The sequence below is a fragment of the Polypterus senegalus genome, chromosome 1, assembly GCF_016835505.1.
Source record: "Polypterus senegalus isolate Bchr_013 chromosome 1, ASM1683550v1, whole genome shotgun sequence".
NCBI classification, from domain to species: domain Eukaryota; kingdom Metazoa; phylum Chordata; class Cladistia; order Polypteriformes; family Polypteridae; genus Polypterus; species Polypterus senegalus.
This window is the reverse complement of record NC_053154.1, coordinates 321,023,373-321,046,704: the sequence shown is the minus strand read 5'-3', so window position 1 is coordinate 321,046,704 and position 23,332 is coordinate 321,023,373. Positions and strand designations below refer to the sequence as shown.

The window sequence follows — 23,332 nt, the reverse complement described above, 5'->3', positions numbered from 1 at the left end:
ATATAGAATATCAGGGGTCTTTGAAGTATAATCACCACAATTAACAAAGAATTTTCTACCTGTTAAGTAAGACTCAAACCAATTTAAGATGGTGCCAGAGAGGCCCACCCATTGACTAAGGTGATTTCTAAGAATATTGTGATCAATGGTATCAAATGCGGCACGCAGATCTAAGAGGATGAGAACAGATCAACGGCCTCTGTCCGCATTTACCTGCAAGTCATTTACTACTTTAACGAGTGCAGTTTCCGTGCTGTGATTTGTTCGAAAACCCGACTGAAACTTGTCAAGAATAGAAGGTTTATTCAGGTGATCATTTAGCTGCGTGATGACTACCTTTTTTATGGTTTTACTTAAGAATGGCAGGTTAGAAATGGGTCTAAAATTTTCAAAAACAGAGGAGTCTGGATTATTTGTTTTGAGCAGGGGTTTAACAACAGCAGCCTTAAGACAGTCTGGGAAGACCCCCATATCTAATGATGAGTTTACTATGTCCAGAACACTATCATTTAGCACGTCAGATATTTCTTTGAAAAGACTTGTTGGTATTGGGTCAAGGACACAGGTGGATGGTCTCGGTTGAAATTTTTTTTTTATATTGATCAGGTAAATGTATCCTGTTGAATGAATTTAATTCGCTTAAAATGGAATACTGGGGATCAATGGGATCAGCATTGGGTGAATGTACTATATTATTTCTAATATCATTCATTTTGTGATTAAAAAATATAGCAAAAGCCTCACAAGTGTTACAGGAAGTTTTTTGGAGGTATTCCATTGACTGAATTGGGTTCAGCAAGCGATCAATAGTAGAAAATAAAATTCTTGGATTCCTAGCATTGTTATTTATAATTTTAGAGAAATAGCACCGCCTCTCAAGACGGACAGTGTCGTCGTATTCTTTTATTGACGATTAGAATTGAAGCAAAAGAGTTCAATCTTGGTTTCATCGGACCAGAGAATCTCGTTTCCCAAAGTCTGAAAGTCCTTTAGGTGTATTTTTTCACACTCCAAGTGGGATCTCATATGTTCTCTGGCTACTCTGCCTTAACGCCCAGATTAGTGGAGTGTTGCGGTGATGGTTGCCCTTCTGGACGTTTGTTTCATCTCCACACTGGTTCTCAGGAGCTCGGCCAGAGTGACTATTGAGTTGTCCGTCACCTCTCTTACCAAGGCCCTTCTTCTCTAATTGCTCATTTTGACTGGGTAGCCAGCTCCTGGAAATGTCGTGGCTGCTCCAAACGTTTTCCATTTAAGAATTATGGAGGCCACTGAGCTATTGGGAGCTTTTGTAGCCTTTGCCCAATCTGTGTCCTAACATAATCCTGTCTCTAATCTCTGCAGGTAATTCCTTCCACCCGATGACTTGGATTTTGCTCAGCTCTGGGGTCTTCTATTGGACAGCGGTGTGCTTTTCCTAATCTTGTCCAGTCAATTGAATTGACCACAGATGGACTCCAAACAAGGTGCAGAAACATCTCAATGATGATCAATAGAATGGGATGGACCCGAGCTACATGTCAAGTGTCATATCAAAGGGTCTGAAAACTTCTGTCAAAGGCATATTTTGTGTTTTTTCTTTTTAATAAATTTGGAAAAAAATTCTAAAATCCTGTCTTTATGTCGCCATTCTAGGGTACTGAGTGTTATTTCATGGGGGGGAGGAAATTAAATGATTTTAACACGGGGTTTCAGTGTAACACAATGTGAAAAGCGTAAAGGGATATAAACATTTTCTGATGGCGCTGTATCTAACTACAGGAAGCCTAATGGAGAACCTCACGTTTTGGAAGTACAGTTGAATTTATTTGTATAATCTAGGGGTGTGCAATTGGCTGAATCTATGAGTCCAAGCAGACCCCGTATGAACGACTGTGGCCAGGACCACCATCCAGACCAGGGTCAGTTTCTGCTTTGCATCACACACTAGCTCAGTAGATTCTGATTCACTATAAGAAACAAATGAGTTGACAGTTCATGGAGCTTTACGTTACAATCTGGCAGATGTCAACCAGAGTGGAGCAGATGATATTATTTATCTGGGCGTTCAGAAAGCATTTGATAAGGTGCCACATGAGAGGGTGGGCATCAAACTAAAAAACAGTGGGAGTTCAGGGTGATGTTGTTAGATGGGTGCAAAATTGGCTCAGACACGGGAAGTAGAGGGTGATGGTGTGAGGAACCTCATCAGAATTGAGTGATGTTAAGAGAGGTGACCAGCAGGGGGCAGTGCTAGGGGCCGCTGCTATTGTTAATAAATATAAATGACTAGCAAAATACCTGCGCTTCGCAGCGGAGAAGTAGTATGTTAAAGGAGTTATGAAAAAGAAAAGGAAACATTTTAAAAATAACGTAACATGATTGTCAATGTAATTGTTTTGTCAATGTTATGAGTGTTGCTGTCATCAAGGATTTGATTATCATTATTTCTTTCAATCAGGTTCGTATTTGGAGGACATGTTGTGTTCAAGTTACATTCCGTGTTTGTCAACCATCGTAAAGATGACAGGTTTCATTCATCGAAGTGTTCACTACCCAAATCGCTATGCGAGTATTTAGCAACAGCGTCTCTATTAAGTTGTGGATTTGCCTGCGAGTATTTGGCGGCAGCGTCAAAGTTGTTTTCGTCAAGCTGCATAAGAAAATGTACCGCGATGTCTGACACGCCTCCTTTTTACTGTTTTCTCACAGCTTGGATTAATGTTCATCTTGTATAATCACTGTTTAATAAGTTATAGAATACATTTTATTTTTTTCCCTTGCACTCAGTGAATGAAGCCAATGGGTAATCATATATATATATATACAGTGGTGTGAAAAGCTATTTGCCCCCTTCCTGATTTCTTATTCTTTTGCCTGTTTGTCACACAAAATGTTTCTGATCATCAAACACATTTAACCATTAGTCAAATATAACACAAGTAAACACAAAATGCAGTTTTTAAATGATGGTTTTATTATTTAGGAGAAAAAATCCAAACCTACATGGCCCTGTGTGAAAAAGTAATTGCCCCCTTGTTCAAAAATCACCTTACTGTGGTGTATCACACCTGAGTTCAATTTCCTGATTACTGCCACACCTGTTTCAATCAAGAAATCACTTAAATAGGAGCTGCCTGACACAGAGAAGTAGACCAAAAGCACCTCAAAAGCTAGACATCATGCCAAGATCCAAAGAAATTCAGGAACAAATGAGAACAGAAGTAACTGAGATCTATCAGTCTGGTAAAGGTTATAAAGCCATTTCTAAAGCTTTGGGACTCCAGCGAACCACAGTGAGAGCCATTATCCACAAATGGCAAAAACATGGAACAGTGGTGAACCTTCCCAGGAGTGGCCGGCCGACCAAAATTACCCCAAGAGCGCAGAGACGACTCATCCAAGAGGTCACAAAAGAACCCAGGACAACGTCTAAAGAACTGCAGGCCTCACTTGCCTCCATTAGGGCCAGTGTTCACGACTCCACCATAAGAAAGAGACTGGGCAAAAATGGCCTGCATGGCAGATTTCCAAGACGCAAACCACTGTTAAGCTAAAAGAACATTAGGGCTCGTCTCAATTTTGCTAAGAAACATCTCAATGATTGCTAAGACTTTTGGGAAAATACCTTGTGGACTGATGAGACAAAAGTTGAACTTTTGGAAGGCAAATGTCCGTTACATCTGGCGTAAAAGGAACACAGCATTTCAGAAAAAGAACATCATACCAACAGTAAAATATGGTGGTGGTAGTATGATGGTCTGGGGTTGTTTTGCTGCTTCAGGACCTGGAAGGCTTGCTGTGATAGATGGAACCATGAATTCTACTGTCTACCAAAAATTCCTGAAGGAGAATGTCCGGCCATCTGTTTGTCAACTCAAGCTGAAGCGATCTTGGGTGCTGCAACAGGACAATGACCCAAAACACACCAGCAAATCCACCTCTGAATGGCTGAAGAAAAACAAAATGAAGACTTTGGAGTGGCCTAGTCAAAGTCCTGACCTGAATCCAATTGAGATGCTATGGCATGACCTTAAAAAGCCGGTTCATGCTAGAAAACCCTCAAATAAAGCTGAATTACAACAATTCTGCAAAGATGAGTGGGCCAAAATTCCTCCAGAGAGCTGTAAAAGACTCATTGCAAGTTATCGCAAACGCTTGATTGCAGTTATTGCTGCTAAGGGTGGCCCAACCAGTTATTAGATTTAGGGGGCAATTACTTTTTCACACAGGGCCATGTAGGTTTGGATATTTTTTTCTCCCTAAATAATAAAAACCATCATTTAAAAACTTCTTTTTGTGTTTACTTGTGTTATATTTGACTAATGGTTAAATGTGTTTGATGATCAGAAACATTTTGTGTGACAAACACGCAAAAGAATAAGAAATCAGGAAGGGGGCAAATAGTTTTTCACACCACTGTATATATATATGATTACCCATTGGCTTCATTCACTGAGTGCAAGGGAAAAAAATCTAAGAGGGTCCACCAGCAGCAAAGGTCTACTGACAGAAAGAGACAGAAAGGTCAACTGTAACATAAATAACCTTATTGTTATATGTGGTGCTGTGTTTTATACAAAACGCGGAAGTGGGATGCCTGAAGCTCCTCCAACCAACGAGTAATTTGACACACCGGATCTTTGGGACACTGATGGACACTTGTATTATACTGTTGTGGTGGATGGCTGGGGTTCTTGTCCCGCTGGGACGCCTGGAGGATGGAAGGACCGGGAGAGAGTCAATACCTCCGCCAAAACAAGAGAGTGTAGCCACCCTGGTTTGCATCGTGTCTTGGAAGCTCAACTCTGTTGGGACACATGGCCACAGCCAGGGGGCACTTGGACGATTCCAGACCCATGGACTGAAGCACTTCCGCCACACCAGGAAGTGCTGCAGGAAGATCATCAAGGAGGACCTGTAGCACATACGGGTGCAAAATAAAAGGGGCCGCCTCACTCCATTCTGAGAGCCGGAGTCGAGAGGTGGAGGACAGAGCTGGCAAAGGGAGGAGTGGAGGTGGGAGAAGAATAGAGAAAAAAAAGAAAGAGAGAGAGAAAAGGAGAGCAACTGCTGTGAGCAGTTGTAGTGATTTGTGTGGCGCTGTAAAGCCTTAAAGTAGAAATTAAAAGTGTGTGCTTTCAGGACTTGTGAGTTGGTATCTGTCTGTGTCGAGGCTCTTTCACACTGTGCAACCATTAGAAAGTTTCCATTCAAACAAAGACAGAAGGTGAAAGAGACCAAGAAGTGAGGTGGACAGGAGGAGGACTGCAGGGACTTTCACAACTCAACTTGATGTAAATTTTGGGGAAATTAGGTGAATACACCAGAAGAAAAATTCCTGCAAAAAACACGTTACATTGCTGTTGGCCCTTGCAATTTGCAGATCTGTCTGTTTGCGGGTAATGATAGATAGATAGATAGATAGATAGATAGATAGATAGATAGATAGATAGATAGATAGATAGATAGATAGATAGATAGATAGATAGATAGATAGATAGATAGATAGATAGATAGACTTTATTAATCCAAAGGGGAAATTCACATACTCCAGCAGCAGTATACTGATAAAAAACAATATTAAAGAGCAATAAAAGCACAGTGCAAGTTAAAAAATGCAAGGAGAGAGTGTGAGGCAGGTATAACAGACAATAACTTTGTATAATGTTAACGTTTACCCCCCCAGGTGGAACTGAAGAGTCACAAAGTGTGGCGGAGGAACGATCTCCTCAGTCTGTCAGTGGAGCAGGATGGTGACAGCAGTCTGACGTGAAGCTGCTCCTCTGTCTGGAGATGATCCTGTTCAGTGGATTCTCCTTAATTGACAGTAGTCTGCTCAGCGCCCGTCGCTCTGCCATGGATGTCAAACTGTCCAGCTCCGTGTCTACAATAGAGCCTGCCTTCCTCACCAGTTTGTCCAGGCGTGAGGCGTCCTTCTTTATGCTGCCTCCCCAGCACACCACCGCGTAGAAGAGGGCGCTCGCCACAACCGTCTGGTAGAACATCTGCAGCATCTTATTGCATATGTTGAAAGATGCCAGCCTTCTAAGGAAGTATAGTCATAAGTATAAAGTTAAAGTAAAATAAAGTATAAAGGAAGTATACAATTATCATTTTACTTTAGTGTTTTATACATATGGTGTATATATACTATACAATATAAAGACTGCACTGCATTGTCCAGAATGTGTTAATAACGTTTATGCTCAACAGATTTAAGAGATGAGGTGTGGTGCCCACTTATTCAAGGATTTCCACATTAGGGGTTAGGGGCGCAGGGTAAGTGTATCGCAATGGATTACTATTAGTCAAAACACAGTAATACAATAAAAGGGTAAAACAATTATTTTTAAATGTCAAATACACCTACACTCATGTTTAAGCAGTGGTTTAGCTGTTAATATTAATTGTTTCAATGCATTGCTGTACAGTCACCATAGAACGGAATTCTGAATTTGATCTGAACTAGTGTGTTGCTGAGGTGTCACCCGTTGCATGGCTGCACTCAGGTCCTAATCTGGGATCCTGAGTTCGATTGTCTTGCGGTGGGTGCGGCAATGCGCTGTATCAGCGCATGCTCCTAACCTCTCTCTCATTCTCTCTCTCTCTCGAGCATATTTGCATAAGGAACGCCCACTTTGCAACAACGCCTTAAATCGCTCCTGACGGCCCCTGTGCCTTTGGGGCAACAAAAACTTATAGATGGCAAAATAAAAAAGTTTTCTTTTGTTTGCTGAAGGTGTTTTGAGGTTATGAAAGCTGATTTACTTATGTATTTGATAAACTGGTGAACCTGCAGCACACCCTATAGTACAAAAGCAACCTTTCCTTCTTCATCGCAGAGCATGACACAACTTTACTAAACACAGAAATTAGATTAATATATAAAAGTGTAAAAATCAGTTAGTTTGTGTTTTAAATAAGTTTTGTTGGTTAAATGATTGGCAAGTGCATTAATAGACATTTAACTGTTAGTTTACAGACAAGTTTATTTTTTACAGTTTTTGTACAGTTCAGTACATGAACATACACTACTAGGCTGAAGAACATTTTCAATAAGGACGTTTTAGTAAAGTTACAGTTAAAGTACTGGCTACGGTGTTAAAGTTCTATTTAGTGATGGGTATTTTTATTTAAATTTACTTAACCGATTATTTCGACCTAACCGTTTAAAGTGAATCAGCTTTTGTGTTTCATTTGATTCATTTTTAAGAACAGCTTATACTGTACCTGGTGGATATGTGTGTGTATTGGGTCCCCTCTGATCGCATCACAAATTAATAATTTTCTAATTCGTACATTACGTTCATGTATATGTGTGTACATAAATATAAAATTAATGTTATGGCTTGTTAATTTATATTTAATTCATTATCTATAAATATGATTACTTATATAGAAATATATAACATATATTGCGGTGGGCTGGCGCCTTGCCCAGGGGGGTTTATTTCCTGCCTTGTGCCCTGTGTTGGCTGGGATTGGCTCCAGCAGAGCCCCGTAACACTGTAGTTAGGATATAACGGGTTGGATAATGGATGGATATATAACATATATTTAACATAGTAAGTAATACGCCATTGCCCTGTTTCCATAAACAAAGCATGAAAAACATATTTCAGATACATAATTAAAATAAGCTGTCATATTACAGAATCACATGTGAATAAGAAATATGCCAATCGTAATGATTTGTTCATGAATCAAATTATGGAATCGTTATACTAACTCTCGGGTAGTGACTCGTTCGCAAATCTACAGGGTGGTCCAGATCTAATTATGCTGATCCAGATCGTCTGGATGACTTTGCTTTATGCGGGGACGATTCCAGTTCGGCGCGAAGACGATTCTTCATGTCGTCAGTTCGCACACTTCTCGATGGTCCGGGATTTTTTGGGTCATTTTCTATGTAATAAACTTAATAAGTTATAGCGTAATGAAAATTGCATAATTAGATCAGGACCATCCTATAATGAGTCGAGACTCGAGAATCGCGCGGTTCTTGCGCATGCGTTTTACACTTTCGACGGCGGGCAGCGGCAGTGAAACGGAAGACGATGACGCCGTCACGCAGGACACGCATGCGCTTTAACGCCTGTAGACCTGTTGAGCTCCACTAAATCGATGCGTTCGTGCTCACGAACTGATTCATGTGATTCACTGAAAAGAAACGTTCAAAAAAAGAGTGAGTCGTTCACGAATCTCCCGTAGATTACTACAGCTGACATGTAAAAAAATCACGAAATGAATGTAAAGTATTTTGCAAATGTGTAATAAATGTAATTTGACAGGAGTATGCTGCTATATCGCATTAGTTTTGTGGCCCAGTTTACAGGGAAGTCGTCGAACGCTATTGTTTTTATTCTAATATAAAGTAATATGATACAATAACATACTGTGAAAGTAATGCAACTAGTAGCCAGTGATATACTGTAAATGTACAGTCAAAGTTTGTTACAGATTTTTTTTCATTAAGTTCTTTTTTCCCCTTTAACACATCAGTGAGCTCATTAAGGCGACGATATTCTCATATCGTTTAATGTCTTCTGTTCACATTTCTTCTGACGAGTGGTCACAATTGGCAAAGTTCTGCAGTCATTTCAAAATGTATAACATAATAAAAATCTCAAAGCCGCCTAATACAATTCAGACCCATTGGTGACGGCAGCACTGAGCTCAAGGCGGAGACCAACCCTGGACGGGATGCCAACTCATCACAGAGCTCAGGGTGAATTACTAATCAAATAAACAGAACACGGCATCACGCATGTTAAAAACGGCAAAATCATTGGCTTTGAAGCATTGCTAGAGTTTTGAACGTACTCGGATATAGCACGTTTCACAATGACGATGAAGTTGCTTTGCCATTCCAGATATGAGCCTCTTCATTACAGTCAGTCCTTTGTCTGATTTACAGCAATGTTCGATTCGTTTATTTGGTCCTGTTTTTAAATGCTTCCTTGTATTAACGTAACTCCCATATGATACATTTGTAGGTTAGTTTGGTTTTCCAGTATTTCTGGTGTTGTTTATTCTCCTGTGAAATCTTGTTTGAAGCTAAGTGGCTTTCCATAATGTGCCCACCGATCAATCTTTATTTTATTTAGCGCCTTTAAGAGCATGCACCGCTACTGGGCTAATAGGATTACAATAGAATGTCAATTATTAGCAGTTGAACATCCGCCCCTCTTAGTTCAAGTCATGATCAGGGTTACAATTGAATAGTGCGATAAAAAATAAAGAAAAGGTAGAATAATATCTTTGTTAGACGGAAATGGCATAAATTGCCTGGCACATACAAGAATGACTCCGTTTTGAAACACTTTTATGAATGGACTCCCCGTGATGGACTGCTTACATTTAGCGCAGTGTGGCCCCCTAGTGGTGTCGATACGGAACTTTGAAATACAATGGCTCTACCTCGGTTTACCTCTTTGAACCTAGAATGACACATCCAACCTTCCAGTGCTCAGACTGTAGAATTTTTCAGATATTAAAAGTGAAGTATCTTCAAATAATGGTGAGTAGAAAGACCCCTGTATGAATGGCATTGTGTCACGTCACCTACGATATCCGAAAACAGAAGTAGTGGCGAAGCAAGTGCTTTTAACCTGGGTGGGCATCAAGCTTGTTAGTGAGTAATTCTTAGTGACCTGACTCCCTCATTTAAATGCACACCCACTACACAACTCACAAAAAAATCTCAAGGATTTAACATCTGATTGAAAAGGATGGGCGTCTGATGTTAGGACTTACGCAGATCGGTTGTTTTCTTGAATGTTAAGCCTGAACGTTGCAAATCGTGAAAGGCCACTGAGATGTCGTCACTTTTACTTTTTCCATTGTCATCTGTCACTCAATACTGAAGTTTTTCTTCCCATCTGTCCGTGTTATTTTTGTAGTCGCGTCCTTCATCGGGTGATCCCCCTTGATCGGATGTCCCCCTTGTCAACTTGTTCTTTTTTGAAGCAAAAACGTGCAGTAGACTTGAAGTAAAGGGATCTCTTTCTCGCTATTTTGTGTATTCGTTTGTACCAGACACACGTGGAGCAGTAATCCTGACATAAATAAATACATGCATACATACATACATAAATGGAATGACCCATCCTGGGTCCAGACACGCCAGAGATAACGCTCCTCAGTTGGCCGAGGGTCGTCCGAGTGGGCGGGGATACCTAGAGAAGCTGGCCAATTAAAGCAGCTGTAGGGCGAAAGGCGGGTTTTCTGTTGCCGTGGCGCGGACGCAGCACATGTAGAAACACTCTCTCCAAAAAATGACATTACTGTATTTTATGGTTCACCGACAAAAGCGCGATGTATTTTATATGTTACTTACCTCTTGCGTTTTTACTGTGACGTCCATAAATAATTTCTAATCTCATATTTTCATGGGGCGGTATGGTGGCGCAGTGGGTAGCGCTGCTGCCTCACAGGAGACCTGGGTTCGCTTCCAGGGTCCTCCCTGCGTGGAGTTTGCATGTTCTCCCCGTGTCTGCGTGGGTTTCCTCCCACAGTCCAAAGACATGCAGGTTAGGCGCATTGGCGATCCTAAATTGTCCCTAGTGTGTGCCCTGCGGTGGGCTGGCACCCTGCCTGGGGTTTGTTCCTGCCTTGTGCCCTGTGTTGCCTGGGATTGGCTCCAGCGTGACCCTGTAGTTAGGATATAGCGGGTTGGATAATGGATGGATATTTTCATGGAGAACAAAGATAAAAAAAATGTATAATGTTGTAGTGCCCCAGGGTCCTGACTTGAAAGGGGCACACTCCTGTTGTGAATACCTAAGCTTGCTATTAAACAGTCCCATGAGTAGTAGGTGGGCGAGGGGTGTGTGTGCTTAGAGAGCACTTCTTATACATCCCCAGGATGTTAAGTCCATCAGCCAGGATGTGGACCCTGGGCATGGGTTGGCTCACGGAGAGATGGAACAGTATGGCATACGGGTTGCCTCTGAACCCCAGTGAAGTAAGATGGAGCCGTGTGGGATGTATAACAGCTGGAAGCACTTGTCACCACCAAAGATCTGAGTGGCATGGTGGAAGGGGTGCTGAAGGCGCCAGCAGTTCCTTTCATAGCCACTCATTAGTAGTTAATTCCATTCCCTTGTCTCCTGCACTGTTACACTGGTGGCAAAAGTGGGATTTGCCTCTTTTTCAATGCATGGCCACCTGCAAGCCTTAGATGAGTTGGGAGACTGTGTGGCAGAAGGCTTGTCTCTCACCCTGGCAGAGTGGAATGATGTAATGCTGTTGGCATAATGTGCGGGCACAAGGCGCAGCATACATGGAGCCACAAAAGACCTCTGTGGTGGGGAGGAGCAGTTGAGGAAGGCAGTAGTGGGTCCCCGAGCTCTAAAAACTATTATTCAGAACTAACTACCACAATCTTTCAACAAAGTGCTAAATCGAGTCCTCTGTCCCCAGTATACCCTGGTCATTACGGTATTGGAAAATGTGCCAATTAATAAATAAGAAAAACAGTTATATGCGAGCATAAATAATTACATTTTTTTTTTCTTGCTATGTACTTATTTAGTTGTTCCTTCGTGTTTTTATTTCAATGACACCGCATGCAACATGAAATCCACAGTGAAATGAAAACTGCCACCTTCACTCGTCAAAGTTGAGTGGGCGGGCTCTAGCCAGTTCAGGGTTTTTATTTATTTCAATATTTATTAAATTATGTCTGAAATATTCCTCAACAGGATGCGTGTTTAGCCATTTTCTCAACAGGCAGCATGTATGGCAGTAGTTTTGTGGCGATTAACATGTGCCCTTTTAAAACTTTAGAGCTGCATTATTTATTATATATTTTAATATTATTATTTTTTTGTTATTTATACGAGGCTTTATATTAGGGTGCACGAGAATGATGTTAAATATTTTTTTTGTCCTGTCTGTAAGACCCCATTAGGACTTGAGCTGGGAGAACAGCATGGCAGAAGGTTGTTGAGAGGAAGGACGTAATACTGGTGGCATAATGTGGGTGTGGCCAAAGGTTAACGCCCTCCCTGCTCTCCTGCTGACTCCGCCCCTGAGCAGAAATATGCAACCAAATGTCCTGTGCCTATAAAATAAAAACGTTACAGTGTTAGTCTCTATTACTGAACTCCTGTATGTCCGCGAGTGTGACACATCTATGCCTGTGAAACGTTATGAGAGGCACTATATGAAAATCACAAAATTGTCAGTTCGCTCCCTAGTACTGAATTTGTATGTCGTCTTCTATCTGCTGTGGTTCAGGTATGGAAAATGCAAATATAAACCATGTTGGTGTAGTGGTCACCATGAAAGGCGCTATATAAAGGCACAATGCCACTTTTGAGTGCACCCATTAAACAAATTAATACTGAACTAGTAGACCTGTGATGGTCGGTCTTTATTTGCACTGCTCTGATCAAATGGTAGACTGCCACCCCATTTTGACAGCCCCCTGCTTTATGCCCATTCTTGCTAGTTCACAATTAGGCCTTCTGTGACCTTTAAAAAGTGCAAACTCTGAAAATGAATTTATTTTAATTAAAAAAAAAATATGGATAAAAGGGAATTTAAAATATTAACACAGAAATCTCACACTAGTAAGACTGGAGTATGAGGTGCAAAGCAGGATCCAATATGGGAACTGGCATCATAGTGACCATTGCTAGACTCGTATGCAGCAGTCAGGGGGGCACTGAGCTCTGAGAGAAAAGGACGTGAAGATATTTAGGGGCGTACATGCAAATTCCACACAAAAACCTACTTGAATCATAAACACATCCACCCAGCCATCTACCTGCAGACCCCCCTAGTCACTGTGGATTATCCCGACAGCATCATCAGGTAGTAAACATGGATGCCAGTCCACTGGAGGGTCTTCTCATGAAACACGCACTCAAACAGGGCCAGTTTTCAGTCTCCAGTTACCTTAACCTGCAGATCCTTGGGTTGGGGGGCAAGGGGAACTGTAGTACCCTTAGAAAATGCTTACAGATACAGTTAGAACATGCATAGTCCATACAGACAATATCTGGGCATAGAATTTCAATCCAGGATGCTGAATTTGTGAGGCACCTTAAATAATTATGTTTTAATTATATAGCTCCTTTCATTTTTGACACTTTGTTAAGCTAACAATCCATTGATTTTTCTACAGCCTGTTTCATTCAGGGAGCCAGGGTGCAGGAGCAAGTCAGGGACTCATCCAGAAGGTGGTACCAAGCCCATCACAGGGCACCAACCAACCCACACTCACTCACTCACCCCCAGAGAGTTTAGAATGACCCAATATTAGGGTAATGTCGGGCAGCCGTGGGAAACCAGGTCAACATGGGGAGAACGTGTGACGTCGACACACAAGGGATGGACGCTGACACAGAAGCCACGTGTGGCAAAGTTAAGGCGAGTAAACCATTATGGAGGTGCGTAGCTCTGAATGGGAAAAGGCAAGGTGCTCTATAAATTCACCAACATCAGTTCCCATTATGGCACTTTGTGTTCTCCTGTGGGAATGTTCTAGTATTGTCTCCATTGGTGCCAACTTAACTTCGTACTTTTTCCCTGAAGGTGCCACTTGCAGATACAGATGGGCAAGGTAACCTAGTAACTGGCATTCCTAACCCAAGGGCTCTGGGCTCAACTCATAGCCCACTTATTATCAGTATTGGAAAGAATGGTACAGTGGTGTGTGCTTCAACCCTTTAACACTAGAGACATGGATTCAATTCATAGCCTACTCAGAGTTTTTATGGGGTAGTGTGGCATGGCAGCATAGTGGCGAGCACTTCGAGAGACCTGAGTTATAGCCTACTCTGGAGAAGTGTACCTTGATTAGCATGGCTTTCTGCTAACTCCAGGGTTCTTAGTTTAATTTATAGCCCATTTAATGTCTGTTTAAGGAAGGGTGGCAAAGTGGCAGTTGCCCCCGATTCCCAAATCCTAAGTTGTGGGTTCAATTCATGGCCTACTGAAGCTTTGTATTTGTGATGTAAGGCATAGTGGTTAGCACCACCAGCAGGTAACACCAGGGATGTGGGCTCTATTCCTGTCCCACTCATTGTCAGCAATGGTAGGATGGCATAGTGGTTCTCCCCTGTGCCTCCTAATGCTAGAGACTTGGGTTCAATTCATGGCCTACTCACTCTTTGTATGGGGATGTGTGCCTTGGTGGCATAGCAGGTAGCACTCCTGCCTCCCAAATTCCAGACATCTGAGTTCTAATCCTGGCCCACTCACAGTATGGAGAGAGTGGCATGGTAGTTAAGCTCATAACTCTCCAGACCTTGAGTCTTTACAAACGCCTCAAGTCATAGGTGGGTTTCCTCCTCCATCTCTGTTTTCAACCCTCCATCCAAAAGACAAGCTTTTAAACTGTGAGTAAATGTGTGAGTGTGCCCTGTGAGTGACTGGCATCCTGTCTATGGCTGGTGTCCTGCCGTGCTCCTGTCAACCCCTAGTAATGAAAGACTGTGTTCAGGATAGAACTGAGATATGCATCTGTCGCCCCCTAAAGGCCAGATTTGGTATCACAAATATCATACACTCAATAAACAGCAGCTCAAGAAAACTCATCCTGCCATCCCAGGATGCTGGCACAAGACTAATAGGACGCCCCATTCGTATGCGTCTGTCTGCCATGCTTGCTTCATTCAGATCCCTGAGGTCATTTTTGTCACTCGCTCGGCCACATGCGCTGCGTCACTCCACAAACAGCTGACCGTGCAGCAAGCAGTGAACAGTCATCCATGGAAGTCGATGTGCAGAAGCTGAGAAAACACAAAACTCGCCCGTTGCATTGATGTTACTCAGGGTTCTTCACCTTTCCACCGCTGATGAGTTGAATCAGCTTCCTGTAGCAGCTGACTATTCTGGACTGGCCCAGTTTGAACGCCATGGACATGATGGCCATGCCGACAATGATGAAAAAGGAGGTGACCATGAAGTAGTTGGGATGGTTGGGCACAATGTCTCCAAAACCAATTGTGGTCAATGTGATAAAACAAAAGTAAAAGGCACTAAAGAAGGTCCACTGATCTTCCCAGAGACGGAGAATACTCGCCTCCAGAAAAATGTACGTGAGGATGACCACCACGATGAGGGTCACCGGCACATCCAACTTGTCCAGCTCCTCTCCTATTCCTGTAAAATCCCACATAGAAAAGGGAGAAGGCTTATGCAGGCGGTCCAGCTCGGGGCAGGAAGTGCTCCTCATCAGCTTGCCCACCGGAATGTTCTCCCTGGCGATGATCTTGTCAAAGATCTCGGCATTCTTCAGCTGCAGAGACTTCCTCTTGATGGTAGACTGCGTGCTCAGGACCTGCGTGATGCTCATCGGCTCCTTGATGGCCACCATGTCCCTGGTGAAGCAGTATGCACGGGACGGCATGTTCTCTTGAGGCTTTTGTTGGGATGGACACAGCTTTGGGAGTAAGGGCTTGTTCTTCGAGTAAAGCTTCCTGAGGCGGTTGTAGGATCGGGAGAAGATGACCGCCAGCACGTCTCCGACGTCTGCGATGACAAAGAGCATGAGCGGGATACCGATCATGGCGTACACCATGCAGGCCACTTTCCCAGCTCCTGTGATTGGGTAGATATGGCCGTAACCTGGTGAGAAACATGGAAGGGCATTAGTTATTGGACATGTGGCACAGATACAATAAAAGACAGTGACCGAGGGCCATCATGCTGAATGTTAACAAGCATTGGTTCCACATTGACTAATGTCAAACTGATTTAGAATTATCTCATTACAACCTCTGATCTCTTGATCAAACAAATAAACCTTATTTTATATGGCGCCTTTTCACCATCCCAAGAACACAGGCCTACTACAATAGCCTTTGTACAATTATCAGATTTAATAGGCCACCCCATAACCCTGAGGTGGATACTGGACTGGGAGCCTTGTGGTCTGAAGTCTGGTCCTTAGGCACTAAGCCACGTGGTCGGACCACACAGGACGGTTTGCATTTCGATATCCTGCCAGGCCCAAAGCCGCTTTCAACCCTTTTTTTTTTTTCTGGAAAGTGGCCCCACCCCTGTTGCCTAGCAACAGCTACCACAACACAGTCACAGCACCGGCTGATCTGAACCTCGTTTGGAGTCCAAGATATTGTTGGTTGTCTTCAAGACATTCCTCAGGTTGCTTTCATGTTCTGTGTTTCTCAGACGGGCACAATGGGTACTGCTGCTGTTCTTCCGGGATCAAATCATGACTTGGGCACTGCCTGCGTGTGATGATGTGGGTCTTGCTCCATGCTCCCATCTCACTTTTGGGAGCCTCTTGAAGCCAACACTGTCTGTAATGTAACTGGATGAGCTGGACAATGAGGACACCAAACGGAGCAAGGGGAAGGTATACATAAAACCAAACAAAGAGTCCAAATAAATAGTGCAGTTTTTCCAAAGTCAATAAATAAGCAATCCATAAAAAACAGGCAAAATCCAGACAAGGCTAGAACGAGACTAAAACCTACAGCAGACATTTGGGGTCACACCAGCCAAGCACAGCACCTTCCCAGACTCTCCAGCTCACCCAAGGTTTACTCAACGGGAGAAACTTCAGCTGCCGCGGTCCTCACACTACCGACCCCCATCTTGGCTGAATAGGGCGGACTCCTCCATGATCAAACCCACTCTTCTATAGTCAATGGGCACGATCCGTCCCTGTAGCGCTTATCCTTCCCTCGACGTGGGACCCTTGACCATGCCAACCTCTTTCAACAACTAGCTGGCTCGTCCACTCACTTTCATTGCCCCAATGCCTTTCTCTCTCTCTTTCTGTTATTTACGTCTCTTTTTTTCCTCTTCTGTTCTCTTGTGCCGGCCCGTTCTTATACGGCTCTGTGGGCACAGTACGTCAATCACGCACCGCAGGGAGCCGATTGAGAAATTGAGAACGATTGCACCCTCACATGCAGGTGTGACTCGCCCCAATTACCTCAACAACTCCCCGCGGCTGCACGATCGCGCCCACAGAGACTGACGTGGCCAAATGGATTATTTAAAAAGCCACCATTCTTTCATAGCCACGGACCCGCTACACTCTGTGGATTTCTCTATGCACTCCCAAATTGGTTTCTTACCGGTCAGTTTGGGTGTGTATATGGACTGGCCCTATGACAGACTGGCACCCCTTTCAGGTTAGGTCAACTGCCACCTCTACAGTTGAAGTCAGAGGTTTCCATCCACTTAGGGCGAATTCTTTAAAACTCACTTTATAACCCTTCCAGAGATTTTATGCTAACAAACTATAAATTTGGCATATCCTTTAAGATATCACCTGTCCTGTTGCTGGTCCTGTTTGTGTTAGTGAGTGTGGGTGCATGTATGACAAGGCTGTGTGGTAGACTGGCACCCAATCAACATCACGTTAACTGACAATCTACGTAAATGAGCCCATAGGTGTGGGTGTTACAGGGCCCGGTGATGGACTGGTACCCCATCTAGGTTAGGTTAACTGGCAGTTCTAAATGAAAAATTGTCCATAGGTGAGTGAGCGGACCCTTCAGTGGATTGGAACCCCACCAGTTAGGCTAAATGGTGACTCTAAACCAGGGGTCTCAAACACCGGTCCTGGAGGGTCCCAGTGGCTGCAAGTTTTCATTCTAACCGTTTTCTTAATTAGTGACCTGTTTTTGCTGCTAATTAACTTCTTTTGAATTCATTTTAATTGACCTGTTTTTTAACAGTTTGTTCCCTTGAATGTCTTCATCGTTCCTCTGAATTGCTTCATTTCTTTCTTTAAATGGTACCCAAACAGAAATGAAATGTGACGTGAGTGAGCCGACGAAAGACCAACTAAATCAGGGCCTCAAACTCCAACCAATTTCACTCCAACCAGTTGCTTAATTAGGCTCTGATTCTTGTTGTTAATTAAACCCGTTCTTTAATTCCATGGCTTATTGTGCAATAGCAGACATTTCTGAAATTATTGATTTTCTCTTTTCTACGTGAACTGTTGGCTAACTAAAAAGATTACAGTATGCAAGCTTTCGAGGCAACTCAGGCCCCTTCTTCAGGCAAGATGTAATCCTACATCTTGCCTGAAGAAGGGGCCTGAGTTGCCTCGAAAACTTGCATACTGTAATCTTTTTAGTTAGCCAATAAAAGGTGTCATTTTGCTTGGCTTTTCTCTACATTCATAATGGCTAACACGGTACAACAACCTAGTACTACGTGAACTGTTAAAATGTTTTAGGGACCTGAGCACATCAACATTCCCGAGACCTTCATTCTTCTTTATTTTCAGATATTGTATGATGGACACAGTTTGCTCCGCCTCATCTCTGCGTGGCCGGCAACTTCATTTATGTTGGCCAACCCGGAGGTACTTCTGCTCTTCTGCCAACATGGTCTCTAAGCACTTCCAGGTAAGGCAGAAATCTCATGATATATAGCTCCTCAGTCCTTGCAGCACACTCTGGAGGCACCCACGGTACCCAACAGGGCTGAGGTAAAGAACTCCAAGTCCCATGATGCCCTGTGGGAATCCAGAGTACAGCTGAAACTGCTATCGAGCATTCTTCTCGGGCAGTGCCCTAAAGAAGATGCCTTCCCCCATCCTCCCACTTCTTGGGCATCCCAGGCAGATTGGGCTGCCAGCCGTCCCTCCCACGGTAGGCTGAAATAGTATGGACATGCGATGAGGAGAGACAATGAATATGTGGGCAAAAGAGTGATGGGAATGAAGTCCAGGGTAAGAGAAATTAAGGGTGGATGGACAGAAGAAAACAGGCAAGAAGGCACAGGACCAAGCTCTATGGAGAAGGCCAATCAAGCACATCAACCCCACATAGAAGTGTGAAAAGATGAAGAGGAAAAAGAAGACAAAAATCACAATTTCATTAAAAATAGCCCAAAATGAAGGGTCACATCCAAACCAATTTTTCACAGATAAAGGATTTAAAAATAACCTAACTGGGCATGAAACCAACCAAACTGGAAACTACTGTACATCGTCCTGTACATCGTGCTGTATTGCGCCTGCACCAAATCAAAATCCCTGCCATCTTTGTAACACGTGTTCTAGGGCTGATTTCTTCTTTGGGACAAAGCCAGTATGTACAGATGTGGACAAATGTGTTGGTCCCCTTACCTCTCATTATAAAAGTGACGTATGCCCCCAGAAAAAGTGATGTAATGAAAAGCCATTGTCCCCTGTGTACCTGTATGCCTTTGATATGTCACGGAGTAAAGCAGAGCAAGTGTGACAAGAGATCAAGTTTTGCTTATTCTACAAAGAGATTCTAAAATGGCCTGGTCACTTGTGTTGAGACTCCGAGAAAAGATCACAAATAATTGGACTGGAGTAATTTTTCAAAATAGCTGTTTTCTTGAATTCGTATTCCAGAAGTCTCCAATTGTGCAATCAGTCATTCAGCCTATTTAAATGGAGAAAAGCCGTCACTCTGCCTTTTGCTGTCATTGTGTGTCCCACACTGAGCATAGACCAGAGAAAGCAAAGGAGAGAGTCGTCTGAGCAAAGCTAACTAACTGTGTCAGAAGAAAAGCGGAGACATTTGGTCACCTTCACGTGGCCAGCCTGCAGATCTGAATGTAAAGTTGAATATGAAGAAAGCTGATAGACAGCAAAGTCCTAGTCAGCACTCGGGGGGCACAAATGAGCTATTTATAACGAGATCAGATAAAAATGAACTGCAAAAAGGATGAGGCTTCAGCCTCAATTATATTTAGAACTCTACTGACTAACAGCTGTGTCTTGGTCAGAACATAACACGTGCCTTCTGATGTTGTTTTAACCCAGGCCTTGATCACAGAGGAGCACAAGAATTTTTATTTTTATTTTGAGCTCCTTACACTCTTGGATTTCTGGGATAAAGTCCATCTGCCCTGGAGAAGCTGGTTATGAGGATAGATAGATGGATGGATGGTGTGACTTGAATTTTTAATTTGCTTTTTTAGCAGTGGGGCGTTGTACCTTGTTAGCCTTTATGGATGCAATGAGAAGTCAAGCAAAATGACACCTTTTATTGGCCAACTGAACAGATTACAATATGCAGGCTTTAGAGTCCCCTTCTTCAGACAAGATGTTGTACTTGCTAATCTTTATCTGAACTGCCTCTGAGATGATGGTTTGCCTGTCAAAGTTATTCTAGAATGAATTCATCCATTATACAGACGTGGACAGTTGGTAGTACCGCTCCATGACAAAAGAAGTCTCTGAAATAACTCAAAACTTGACAAAAGTCATCGGCCCCCATCATTGTTTATTCAACAGAAAGCAGGCTTTGTTTTAGAGCTTCGATTCAACAGAATGTTTCAAATAAGAACACAACTGAAAATGGCATGGATAAAAATGATGGGACCGTTCACCTAATTATTTTGTTGCATATCCTTTAAAGTTTGCAGTCCTTGCACACAAGTGAGCTCTCCATGAGACTCCTGTCCACAGGTCGTTTTGCCCACTCGTCCTGAACAAACTGCTCCAGCCGTGTCAGGTTTGAAGGGGGTCTTCTCCAGATTCTTCATGTTTCAGTTCTTTCCTTAGGTGATCGATGGATTCAAATCAGGGTTCATATAGAAGGCCACGTCAGAGTAGTCCAATGTTTCGTTCTTCACCATTCTTGGTTGCTTTCAGCTGTGTGTTTTGGCTCATTATTCTGTTGGAGGATCCATGACCTGCAACTGACAAAGAGCCTTCTGACCCTGGGCAGGATGTTTTGTAGCAGAATGTCTTGATGGTCTTGCAATTTCATCGTTCCATGCACAGACTCAATGCACCCCATGCCAGATGGAGCAAAGCAGCCCCAAAACATCACAGAGCCTCCACCACATTTCATAGTCGGTCTGGTATTCTTTTCTTTGAAAGCTTCATTTTATTGACTGTGGTCACAGAGCTGATGTGACTTCCCAAAAACCTCCAGTTTGGTCTCATCTTTCCAAAAGACATTCTCCCAGAAGCATTGTGGTTTGCCAATCTGGCCTTTTTATGTTTTTCTTTCTATAGTGGGCCCTCCTGGGTTTTCTTCCATTCAGCCCACTGTCTCTCAAAAAGAGGGAGATGGTGTGATCAGACACAGATGGATCTCAACCTTGGAGCTCAGCTGGTATCTCTTTGGGAGTTGTCCTTGGCTTTTTTTCTACCATTCTCACTTATCCGTCTGCCCATTCTGGGGTTGATTTTCCTCTTGCGGCCACATCCAGGGAGGTTGGCTACAGTCTGATGGACCTTAAACGTCTTCTTAATATTTGCAACTGTTGTCACAGGAACATCAAACTGCTTGAAGATGGTCTTTTATCCTTTGGCTGTAAAGCTTGCCTCTCATTTTCGTTCTGCTCTCCTCAGACGTCTCTCTCCTTTGCTTTCTCTGGTCCATGCTCAGTGTGGGATACATGATGACACCAAACAGCAGAGTGATGACTTGTCTTCATTTAAATTGGCTGAATGACTGACTGCATAATTGGAGACTTCTGGAATAGAACGTCAAGAAAACAACGAATCTGAAAAATCGCTCAAATCCCATTATTTGTGATCTTTTCTAAGGGTACCAACAAATGTGTCCAGGCCATTTAAGAATCTCTTTGTGGAAGAAGCAATCCTTGATCTCTTGTAACACTTGCTTTGCTTTACTCTATGACACATCAAAGGCACAGGGGACAATCGCTTTTCATTTAATTACTTTTCAGGAGGCATTCGGCACTTTGTCAATGAGCTGGGGGGAACAACTAATTTGTCCACGTCTGTATACAAGGTTTAATGATCAGGATTCAGAAGTTAGCCTGCAGAGAGAGATATTGAAAAGAGTGGAGGAGTTTAAATATCTCAGATCAGTGGTAGCTCTACATAGCAAATTGGATGCCGAGATAATCAATAGAGTGCAGTGTGGATGGAAAAAGATATCAGGGGTTTTGTGTGATTGAAGAATTAACAGGGACTAAAGGTGAGGTTTTAAGACAGTGAGAAGACCAGCAGTGATGTATGGAGTGGAGACACGGTCAGGGAGTGCAGGAGAAGAAGTTAGAGGTGGCAGAAATGAGAACATTGAGATGAATGACAAAAAAAGGGCAGAATAAGAAATGAGACCATCAGAGGTGCAACAAAAGTGGGAGCGATACCTAAGAAAGTACAGGAAAGCAAGCTGAGGTGGCATGGACATGTGACGAGGAGAAACAATCAATATGAGGTCAAAAGAATGATGGGAATGGAAGTCCAGGAAAGAGAAAGTGAGGGAGGCCGAAGAGAGGTGTATAGATAAAGTAAAAGAAGATTTGTAAGAAAACAGCCTGACAGTGGAGGAGATACAGGACTGAACTGTATGGAGAAGGCTGATCAGGCACATTGACCCTACATGGAAGTAGGAAAAGATGAAGGAGAAGAAGAAGAAGATTAATCACAATTAAATGTTTTAATCAAACAGCAGCCCTAATTTTATATATACTGTGATAGGGTACCAGGTGAGCATGAAGAAGGTAGCATGAGGTTTCATCATGCCAGTAAAAGTGGAAAGCTACATTCAATAATGCGACATGTTTGCTAAAAGGAACAGTCCACCTAAAGGTGATATTTTTTATGTTACTTATTGAGAGTTTGCATTGATGGCAGAGATAATTTTTTTATCTCGTGTTTTCATCAAGACAGGACTTAACAAAGTTTCTGATAGTACTGGACCCAAATGGTGAACAACAACATACAATATCAAAAACATCCATGAAAATATCTCACATCACTCATGTTGCATAATCCACACATCAAGTCATCCAGTTGTATGCTCACATAGGCCAAACGTACGCAATTATCGCTAAAATATTGTGTAATAAATAACTCCAGAAAATGACAGCAGTCCACAAAGAGTAGCTCCTGCACACAGGGCCATACTTTTGAGGATTCTTGACCAATGAATGAGGTGGCTCTTCAGTATCAAGAGCGCTCTATCCAGAATGGCTACAGTTTGTATATCCAAACAAGTCAATGACTAAAAATTGGTGGTCCTGTGAATGGAACTGCTTGGCTGTGCTTGAACCCTAGTTTACTCATCCTCTTAACATCCTGGTGGATGTGACTAAATTGACCTGTGTGAGATGAGTGAGCCCTGGGATGGACTGTCATCCCATCTTAAAGAGGTTCCTGCTGCTGAGATAAGCGCCAGTGACCCATCAGCTTACAAGGATGCAAATCAATTAATTTGGGAATTAGGTGCAGCCACAAGTCATTAGTAATCTGTCGTAATTGTTAATCGCACTTAATCCAATAGAGTTATGGGTAGCGGGAGCGTGTCTTAGCAGCATCAGGTGCAAACCCAGTAAAACTCTAATACGCCTACACAATCCCTACTTATACAGAGTCAAAGCTGGAAGAAAAACAGATGGACATGAGAAGAAGATGTATAGTCTGCACAAACTTGGTGAAGGA

The 23,332-nt window shown here is 42.8% G+C and overlaps 1 protein-coding gene across 1 annotated transcript in view; it reads right to left on the bottom strand.

Moving 5' to 3' along the window:
* Positions 1-11,116: 11,116 nt before the first annotated feature.
* Positions 11,117-23,332, bottom strand: part of kcnk18 (potassium channel, subfamily K, member 18) — a 35,460-nt gene continuing 23,244 nt past the window's right edge. Inside the window, exon 3 of the mRNA XM_039737081.1 lies at positions 11,117-15,564. Within this exon, the coding sequence (XP_039593015.1) occupies positions 14,762-15,564 (803 nt within the window). The 3' untranslated portion in view covers positions 11,117-14,761. The remainder of the gene's footprint in view (positions 15,565-23,332) is intronic.